This window comes from Temnothorax nylanderi, unplaced genomic scaffold (assembly GCF_030848795.1).
Source record: "Temnothorax nylanderi isolate EJ_2023f unplaced genomic scaffold, tnyl_v1.0 TNYL_tig0426_pilon, whole genome shotgun sequence".
NCBI lineage: Eukaryota > Metazoa > Arthropoda > Insecta > Hymenoptera > Formicidae > Temnothorax > Temnothorax nylanderi.
The window spans coordinates 40685-51043 of NW_027249488.1; the positions used below are offsets into that span (position 1 = coordinate 40685).

General features: G+C 29.7%; 1 protein-coding gene across 2 annotated transcripts; it reads right to left on the reverse strand.

The window, feature by feature from the left end:
* Positions 1-1736: 1736 nt before the first annotated feature.
* LOC139782592 (uncharacterized) lies at positions 1737-9999 on the reverse strand. 2 transcript variants are annotated; one of them, XM_071721612.1, is made up of 8 exons: positions 9802-9999; positions 8517-8695; positions 3866-4069; positions 3456-3624; positions 3039-3234; positions 2688-2885; positions 2351-2484; positions 1737-1921 (listed from the first exon to the last, which is right to left on the reverse strand). In XM_071721612.1, exons 2-8 carry the CDS (start codon positions 8525-8527, stop codon positions 1868-1870), a joined length of 966 nt encoding a protein of 321 aa, XP_071577713.1. In that variant the 5' UTR covers positions 8528-8695; positions 9802-9999; the 3' UTR covers positions 1737-1867. The 2 variants fall into 2 exon arrangements, with proteins under 2 accessions (XP_071577713.1, XP_071577714.1); XM_071721613.1 differs by lacking the exon at positions 8517-8695.
* Between the last annotated feature and the right edge of the window lie 360 nt (positions 10000-10359).

The following is a 10359-nucleotide window of genomic DNA, read 5'->3' on the forward strand; positions in this document are numbered from 1 at the left end:
TTATTAATAGATAATAATAGATAATAACTAAAAATCTTTTAAATTAAGCTCTGTTCCTACTTCAAGTACCTGAAACAAAGAAATTTTATCATATTAATATTTTTGATTAAACGAATAATAAGATTATTAAAATTATACTTATTGTGTTTACTGTTTATATATATAATTTGACTCTTAAAAATGTCAAAATAAAGATGTCAGCAAATGCGAGTGAAGTACGGTACGTGGCGGGCAAAATAAATAATTGATGCAATGCTTTAAATATGTTGAACGTTTTGGCTTTTCCTTCAAGCCATCTTCAATTTTATTAATAGTCACAATAATTTAATACTGCCGATTCCGAGATAGCAAGATTTCTTTCTGAGATGTTGTTTTAAACAAGCTGATATGCGCGAATGTAAAGAACATAGATATTCTCTTGACAGGACAAATATAATAAGTAAGGTAAAATTTTCTTTTACACAGCCAGTCCTAAATGACTTCTGACTAACCTTAATGTTAACCTTGACCTTCAAGGAGTTGACCTTTTTTGTCGCTTGTTGTTTGTTAAAAAGTTATTAACAAAAAAAGTTTGACAAATATAGTAGTTATTTTGAGTATATGGGATATATATATAAGCAATATATCAAAGTACATGCGTCGACAGAGGGACATGTTCCACAGGGGTCGGGGGTAAAAGTAGACCTCGCTTTACAACGTGCAAATGTACATGCGTGGACAGAGGAGCGTGTTCCACAGGGGTTGGAGAAGAAAACTTGCTTCAACTTACAAAGCACATACTTGTAAGTTGAAGCAAGGTCCATCCCGTATAGGGGGGATATGGATAGGGGGTCGAAAAAGCGAGGTCTGTTTCTCCCCCCTCTCCGATTCCTGTGGAACACGCTCCTCTGTCCACACATGTATGTACTTTGTAAGTTGTAAAGTTGAAGATGGCTCAAAGGAAGAGCTAAAATGTTCAACATATTTGAAGCATTGCATCAATTATTTATTTTGCACATTACGTACAGCACTTGACTCACATTTGCCATAACATTCTTATTTTTACTGTTTATTATTATGTATACTGTTTATTATTATTATGTATACGCGCGCATACATATATACATACATATATATACATACACACATGTATACATATACACATACATATATATATATATATATATATATATGTATATACATATATATACATACATATGCCATACATATATAAATAAGAATATATATATAAATAAGAATGTATTTTATAGAAAAGTAAGCTTGAAACTTACCAGTATCTTATATTCACACACAAAGGTTTTTTGCATACGTAAATATTATTATTATTGTTACAAAATGTCTAAATAACAGCTGCAATGACAGTTGCTCACGAAGTAATCGCTACGTCAACGAAAGAGTTAAATATGAACTATCTTCAGTACTTAAGATGGTCTTAAATATAAAATCCAACTATGAATACCGACCTATGAATACGGATCTTTGGGCACATTCAAGGGAGAAGCTATTAGCGTTAATAATGTCGAGATATTGTATGGAGAAAGACATGACCAATTGCATATTTAACTAATTCGACCAATTAAATACGATTGGTTAATTGTTTCACCGTTCGAGATCTTAGAGCAATTTCTAGTATTGTGGATACAAGGCTTTAAATAAGAATAGAACAAGCAAATAGCTAATAACACGCTTTTCAAACGCAGTTATTTAGGCACGTTCAGCAGACAATTAATAAACAATTAATTTTTAACTCTTTAATTACTTAATTTATTTTTAATTTATTTTTAAGAATAATTTTTAATTTATTTTTAAGAATAACAATTTAACAACATTGAACATCTTAATAAATACAATAAAAATTATAAATTTATTAATTATTTTTTTTCAAAAATTTTGATGTTGAAGATGCAGCCTTGTTCTGTCCCTGAAAAATAAAATAATATATAAATGCTTTATTATTTATTATTTATTATTATTATTTATTATTATATATTGTTATTATTTATTATTATTATTTATTATTTATTGTTATTATTGTTATTGTCACGTTAATTTTGTGGCTATTTTGTGATTATTAAAGCCAAAGTGTTCGGTATTTTACAAATGTACTAAATCAATTACAATTATGTTTTATGGATGTCTTTTTATTTCAACGTATACTGTAAAAATTTTTGGCATGCAATTTCACGCTTCTGATATCATCAAATAAAACAAGGATATAAGTAGCCAGTAGACAGAAACATCAATATTTTTTAGAATTATGGCATGCAATTTCACGCTTTTGATATCATCAAATAAAACAAGGATATAAGTAGCCAGTAGACAGAAACATCAATATTTTTTAGAATTATACCTGCTGTAATAAATTATCATCCAGTTTTCTTTTCTTAGGGGTTTGTATCCCCTTTACCAATTGTCCTAAAGACATACGTCCTTCCAATTTTTTAATATCCTCAATACATGTTACTATTAAATATGGAGGATCAGCTGTAAAAATTAAAATAATAATAATACTTAAAAAAGACTTAAAGACAAACGTAGGATGTCCGATAATAAATGTAGCAATATATGTTTTATGTAAATAGTCTTAGATTGAATAAAAGAGTTTTCTATCTTTTTACAATCATTTTAGTAGTTAATAAGTCTATTATCAGACAATCTCTCTCAGACTTATTATACAATAATAATACCTGTATTTTGTACATTTCCAACAACTTGTATTTTATCTCCTCTTTTAAATTTTTTTTGTAAATATTTGTTTAAATCAAAATTTAAAATGTGTATTTCAATTTTATAATTTCCATCCGTGATAGCTCCACAACCAATTTTTTTATTAAGTTTATTATTATATATCGCGCCAAAATTACTTTTTAGAAATCCCTTTAATACTGGAAAACATTAAAACAATTAAATATTTGAGTTATTGATTAAAGAAAGTTTAACACGCAAGCATATTTACACGCATATAAATACACAAAAGTAGATATATATAATACATATAGTTTAATTGTATCTTTGAAATATTCATCAATAGAACTTACTGACACGTTCAGAAGTATTTAAAATATCTTTAAATTCAATTTCTTGAGGATTATTATTAACTATATTGGAAGGATTATACTTTCCCAATATTGTTAAAACAGTATTGCCTCTAACGTGTAATTCAAATGGAACATTTCCATTATTATACATTGCTACTTTAGGTGTTCTTGCTTGTACTCCGTCTAAATCTACAATCTAATTATAAGTAAACTGTTAAGTTAAGTTTACATGTTTTTGTTAAGTTTATATTTTGTTTTTAATGTTAAATTAACTTTTTGGAAAAAGAAATGTAATAAATTATTAAATTTTTTATCATTTAATTGTTTAAAAAACATCAGCTAGAATTTAATTTTAGTTTATAATAGTAATTAATAAATAAAAACTTATTTTTAATCTTAAAAATTAAGGACACTTACAATATTAGTTGTTATCTGTTGTTCAATACGCTCTACCTCATCGTTCCATGCAACTACTTGAATTCTTCTTCCACTACCGTTATTGATGTAAAATTTAAAAAATCTGTATTGTTTTTGATCACCTACAGACCGAGGAGCCTCTATGCTGTCAATATATCCTATTACTTCTCTATAATATCAATTAAATAACAAATTATTATCTATATTATAATAAATTAATTTATAATTAATTTACATTTGTTGAATAAACTCATATCTATACTATTATTATAAAGAGACAGAGTTAAGTCATCGTATACAAATCAACGTAAAGTGTATATTTAATATAAACGGGTTAAGTCACGAAAGCCTCAATATTCTTTATTGTACTGATTTATTTTTTAATTAGTAAATACAATATGTATACTTACACTGTTGAATCAAACATTTTTATTGAGTCAATGTCTTCATTAGGTGTTAATAAATTTATTGCATCAAAATCATCATCTTTTTCTTCTATTTTGTCATTATTTTTTTCTTTTTCATTAATATTAACTTTTGCCATATCTAAATCTGAATCGTCGTAATCTTCTAATTCCGACTCGGAACCAATATTTTTAGAATTGTCTGACATTCTGTATAAACAATAAAGATATAAGAAATATATTCAGCATAATATAATCTACTTTACATTAAAAAATACATTTAAAAATATATTTTGCAGACATATTTATCTCAAACCATGTTTAATATATCACGTAAATCTTATATATATATATACACACATATATACATATGTGTGTGTGTGTGTGTGTGTGTGTGTTTGTGTATGTGTGTGCGTGTGTGTGTGTGTGTGTGTGTGTATTTATTTTTAATAAATATTGAAAAATTTAGGGAAAAAAAACATTTTCCGATCTCCAATATTTGCTGACGCAATTATCTCTAATTTCTCGAACATTTGCTATAAATGAAATTTGGCATTGGTATTGGTTAGATACGTTTCATTTATTGAAATATATGTACCTACGAATTATAAATATGGAAGCAGGATTGAATTGTAAAAATGATGGAAGGGACAGTGCAGCGCCCTATGAACGTATCCTAGAGGTTCTCCTTGATCACGGTAGTACGTCTTTAAATGAATCAAAATATAATTCTTCCTTTTATTTTCTTATTAACCTTTCTTTCCTCTTTTCTTCCTTCTTTCTTATTTACGAAAATGTCTTCCAATGTTTTAAAAATTGAATCTTTACTATGAAGTTAAGTTAAAACAAGCGATACAGCGGTAAATCACGCCACGAGGCAAACTTCAAGAAGAGATATATAAAGAGTACGTTCGCAGAACGCACTGTTAATAAAAGAATATTATATCTATATATATACATATATACCCAGCAAACACCAAGTATTTACATATTAGTTGTAATTTCCTATCTAACAATGTAATTGCAATAAAACACGTGTGTTATATAACATTTACATTGTTGAGTAGAAAATTACAAGTATAAACATGTAAGTTACATGTAATTTGGTGTTTGCTGGGATTTACACACACACACATATTGTATATACATACATACATACATACATACATACATACACACATATACACACATATATACACACATACACACACATACATATATACATACATATTATGTATAAAATTAGCAAATTGAATCCACAACGTATTGCTACGCGTTCAAAGCTCCTCTATGAGGAATCTTGTATTTTATTAGATGCATAATTTTTAGTTTGGCTTCCTCATAGAGGAAGCTTTTCGCACGTAGCAATACGTTGTGGATTCAATTTGCTAATTTCCTACTCTCTCACTTCAAAATTGTGACGTGCAAATTTCTACATCTCAATTTGATGAGGAACCCAAGTGCAAATTTCTAATTTGCACAATTTTAATTTGATGAGGAAGCCAAGTGCAAATTTCTAATTTGCACAATATTTTTTTCAAATTTTTTCATAAAATTTACAAGCTGCATCTTCTTGTTTTTTTCCTGAAAGTCTATCTGCCTCTATCCTTCCTTAACTTTCTTTAATTATACTTTTTCGTTTATATTGATTTTGTTTTTGATCGCGTATAAAACTGGGTCTAATCAACCAAATCTTAAAAAATTATATATGAAATATGGGTACAAAAGACTGAAAAATATAATAAAATTAGAAATAGATCGATATCTCCAAATTTGCGGAAGTTAGAGCAACAACGGACATTTCTAAAAAAATTCAAAATTTTTTTAAAAAAGAACCCCTTTACCGATCATCGCCAAATTCAATACCAACCTTCCTTGAATGATACTCTATCGATTAAAAAAAAACATCCCAATATCTCAAAAATTACGGAAGTTATACCATAAACAAAAAAAAAGATAATTCAACGCCAACCTATTTTTAATGATACTCTACGATTTTTCGACGTTTTCGAACATAAGCAACACATTGGCATCGAAAACTCAAAAAACAATTTTTACTTCGGTCTCTCTCTCTCTCTCTCTCTCTCTCTCTCTCTCTCTCTCTCTCTCTCTCTCTCTCTCTCTCTCTCTCTCTCTCTCTCTCTCCTCTCTCTCTCTCTCTCTCTCTCTCTCTCTCTCTCTCTCTCTCTTTTCTACCCCTATTTCATATATAATTCTTTTAAATTCGGTTGATTAGACTTAGCTTTATATGCGAGCAAAATTATGGACCTTTGATCGCTTATAAAGCTGGGTCTAATCAAACAAATCTTAAAACTTTATATATGAAATAGGGGTAGAAAAAACTGAAAAATATAATAAAATTAGAAATAGATTGATATCTCCAAATTTGCGTAAGTTAGAGCAACCACGGACATTTCTAAAAAATTTCAAAATTTTTTTTTAAAAGAACCCCTTTACCAATCATCACCAAATTCAATACCAACCTTCCTTGAATGATACTCTATCGATTAAAAAAAAACATCCCAATATCTAAAAAATTACGGAAGTTAGAGCACATACGGACAACAACATATACACACACACACACACATACAGACATACATACATACATACACACGGACATTTTGTACAAAAGTAATTTTTCGATGTTTTAGAACATTCTAAACACGTTGCCAAAAATATCTAAAAAAAATTTTTTTCACGAAAACAAAGCTTCCTCTATGAGGAAGCAATATATATATATATATATATATATATATATATATATATATATATATATATATATATTAGACATCCTGTCTACCCGGGAAAAAAAGATTATATATAATTATATATAAATATATATGATTATATATGAACTTTGTCTCTATATAATATAATTATATATAATTATATTATATAATCATATAGGGTTATACATATATACTCCCATATGAATCTTATATGGATCCATATATGAGTGCATATATGATCTATTGTTCTTTTCTAGTTATATCTGGAATTATATATGTCCATATATAATCATATATGGACCCATATATAATTTCATATAATATAGAGACAAAATTTATATATAATCATATATAATCATATATATCTATATATATAAAGGAAGATGTCCTGACTGACTCACTCACTCATCAACGCCCAGCCCAAACCCCTGAACCGAATTTTCACCAAAAGTATATGAAATAGGGGTAGAATTTTCCGGGGAGTGCCACTAAGAAGGGATTTTTAGAAATTCGAGCCCTAACGGGGTGAAAAGGAGTAAAACGTGTTTTCACGGATTCTTTAATATCGCTCAGCCTAAACCTCTGAACCGAATTTTTATCAAAAGTATATGAAATAGGGGTAGAATTTTCCGGGGAGTGCCACTATGTGTATAGTTTTTTGTTACTGATTTTCTGGAAACCGGTTTTTTTAATTTTTCTAATTTTTCTAATTTTTGTTTTCTAATTTTTTTAATTTTTCGGGAAATAATTGATTGAATCTTAAAGAATTATAGACCAAACAGGGGTAGAAATTTCCGGGGAGTGCTATAAAGTGTATAATTTTTCGTTACCGATCTTTTTGGAAGCCGGTATCGAAATTTTTTTAATTTTTCGGGAATTAATTGACCGAATCTTAAAGAATTGTATATATATTACGCCCAGCCCAAACCCCTGAATCGAATTTTCACCAAAAATATGAAATAGGGGTAGAATTTTCCGGGGAGTGCCACTATGTGTATAGTTTTTCGTTACCGATTTCCTGGAAACCGGTTTTTTTAATTCTTCTAATTTTTCGAGAAATAATTGACCGAATCTCAAACCCCTGAACCGAATTTTTACCATAAGTATATGAAATAGGGGTAGAATTTTCCGGGGAGTGCCACTATGTGTATAGTTTTTTGTTATCGATTTTCTGGAAACCGGTTTTTCTAATTTTTCTAATTTTTCGGGAAATAATTGACCGAATCTCAAAGAATTATAGATTAAACAGGGGTAGAATTTTCCGGGGAGTGCTATAAAGTGTATAATTTTTTGTTACCGATCTTTTGGAAGCCGGTAACCGAAATTTTTTCAATTTTCGGGAATTAATTGACCGAATCTTAAAGAATTGTATATGAAGTAGGGGTAGAATTTTCCGGGGAGCGCCATGATGTGTATAGTTTTTGTTACTGATTTTTTTGGAAACCGGTTTTTATAATTTTTCCAATTTTTGGGAGGGGGAGGGAGGGGGAGAGAGGAAGAAAGAGGAGAGAGAGGGGAGGGGAGGGGAGGGGAGGGGGAGAGAGAGAGAGAGAGAGAGAGAGAGAGAGAGAGAGAGAGAGAGAGAGAGAGAGAGAGAGAGAGAGAGAGAGAGAGAGAGAGAGAGAGAGAGAGAGAGAGAGAGAGAGAGAGAGAGAGAGAGAGAGAGAGAGAGGAGAGAGAGAGAGAGGAGAGAGAGAGAGAGAGAGAGAGAGAGAGAGAGAGAGAGAGAGAGAGAGAGAGAGAGAGAGAGAGAGAGAGAGAGAGAGAGAGAGAGAGAGAGAGAGAGAGAGAGAGAGAGAAAGAGAGAGAGAGAGAGAGAATATTTGCGTGTCTTATTACATATGTCCTTCGGGGCGAAGCCCGGGTAACCAGCTAGTTTATATATAATTATATATAATTATATATAATCTTTTTTTTCCGGGTACCTATTAAACATCTGGCAGAATAATAATCCTTATAGTGCTGATAAAAATATGCCATTTATCTTCTACTATTCCTTGCATCTCCTTTATCAATCCATCGTAAATAGATTCAGATCGGGCTTCTTGTTAAAATTGGTCGAGTTCAATTCTAAACACTCGCCCATTGATGTCTCAAATATAATCTGCCAATATACATTTATATATATTTAATTGATTATATATAGAATTAATTCAAAAAAGAAAAGATAAGCTGACATTTTTATATTCATACGGGATTGAAAGAAATATCTTTACTCACATCCTGGAATGCTTCTAGTAAATCGACATAGCATTCTCTTTTATTGAAGTGTTTTTGAATTATATAATATATAATATATAATGGTAGGATTTATACTCTAGCTGATTTAAATAAATTACAATTAAATTAAAATGTTACATTCTGTATTTGATAGTTTAAAGAAGGGAAAGAAAGAGAAAGAAAGAACAAATTTACGCACCAGTAAATTCACATTACACTAATAACCTCTTGACAGTCAAAATATTTACTCTCCACAATAAATTTGATTGATCTTGAATCTCAGCAATTTATTAGCAGCGTAAAACCGCTAACTAAAAATAAAATATAACACAAAGTATCATTTCTAAAATATTAATAAGAATAAAAATAGTAATAAGAACATTTCATAAAACTTATCTAAAATAAACTTGAAAGCTGATATTCTCTTTTCCAAAAGGAAAAGAAGTAGACTTATCTTCTTCTTTTCTTAAGAGAGAAATCATAGAAGAAGAATCAACATTATTATTTATATATTATAATATAAATAATTCATATACTTCTTTATTCACTTATTAACCTCTCGACTCACGTTTGTCAAAATACCACAGATCTGTGAAAATACTTGTTCTCCGTGATGTTAGCTGTAATCGCCGCGAGAAAACCAATCAACATCGCGGAAAAGAGCCAACAAAGCAATTCGAGACTTTCGAGAAGACTTCGAGAGATGCGAGTATCGATTTAACATGCCTTTTTTTAGAAAGGATTATTCTTATTAAAACACAGTTTACAGTTAAAAATTTTAAAGAAAGAATGAAGGGAAAAGTTAACCGCATACGACAACTTTATGTGACACCTATGATAGCTTTAACAGCTTATTATCCAGTAAATAACAGTAACTAATGTTCCATTTTATATTAATATTTAAGGTAAGAGGAGAAGTAAAAGGAAAAAATGCATAAAGAAAAAATAATAATTTATTTGAATTGTAAAAAGATATTTAATCATACATACCTTCAAATAATTTTATAAGGTGTGACAGTTTCATACGTTGCAACGCACTTTTACAACACTCATCCATAATGATGAAAATGATGAAGTCGACACAACGATTTCCCAGCTAGCGTATTTAGACACGTATGTATACACTTATATGCACTTATATTTGCAGTAAACTTTGTATCAGCAATGCTAGATAATGCACGCTATAACTCCGTTGCAATCAATGTGGTCGTCATGGAGATGGAGGGGATACTCACACAAAACACGAGCCACGTCCGTGTGCGCTCAGCGCTTCGGTTGCCTTCGGCTGAATAAAAGAAAGCAGACATATGATCTTCTGTCTTTCTTCCTCCCGTTCGATCCGTACCATAACTCGGGTGTCCGCATTTCGTTTTACCACGCAGTCCACGCACTGGCAATGTTATATGTATACATACAATGTGTTTGTAATACTAAAATGAATAAAAATATTAAAATATTAAAATATTAAATATTAAATAAAAATAAATAATGTAACTATCACTACGTTTACGCGAGCGTTACTTCTGTAGTAACTTACGATAATTCGCG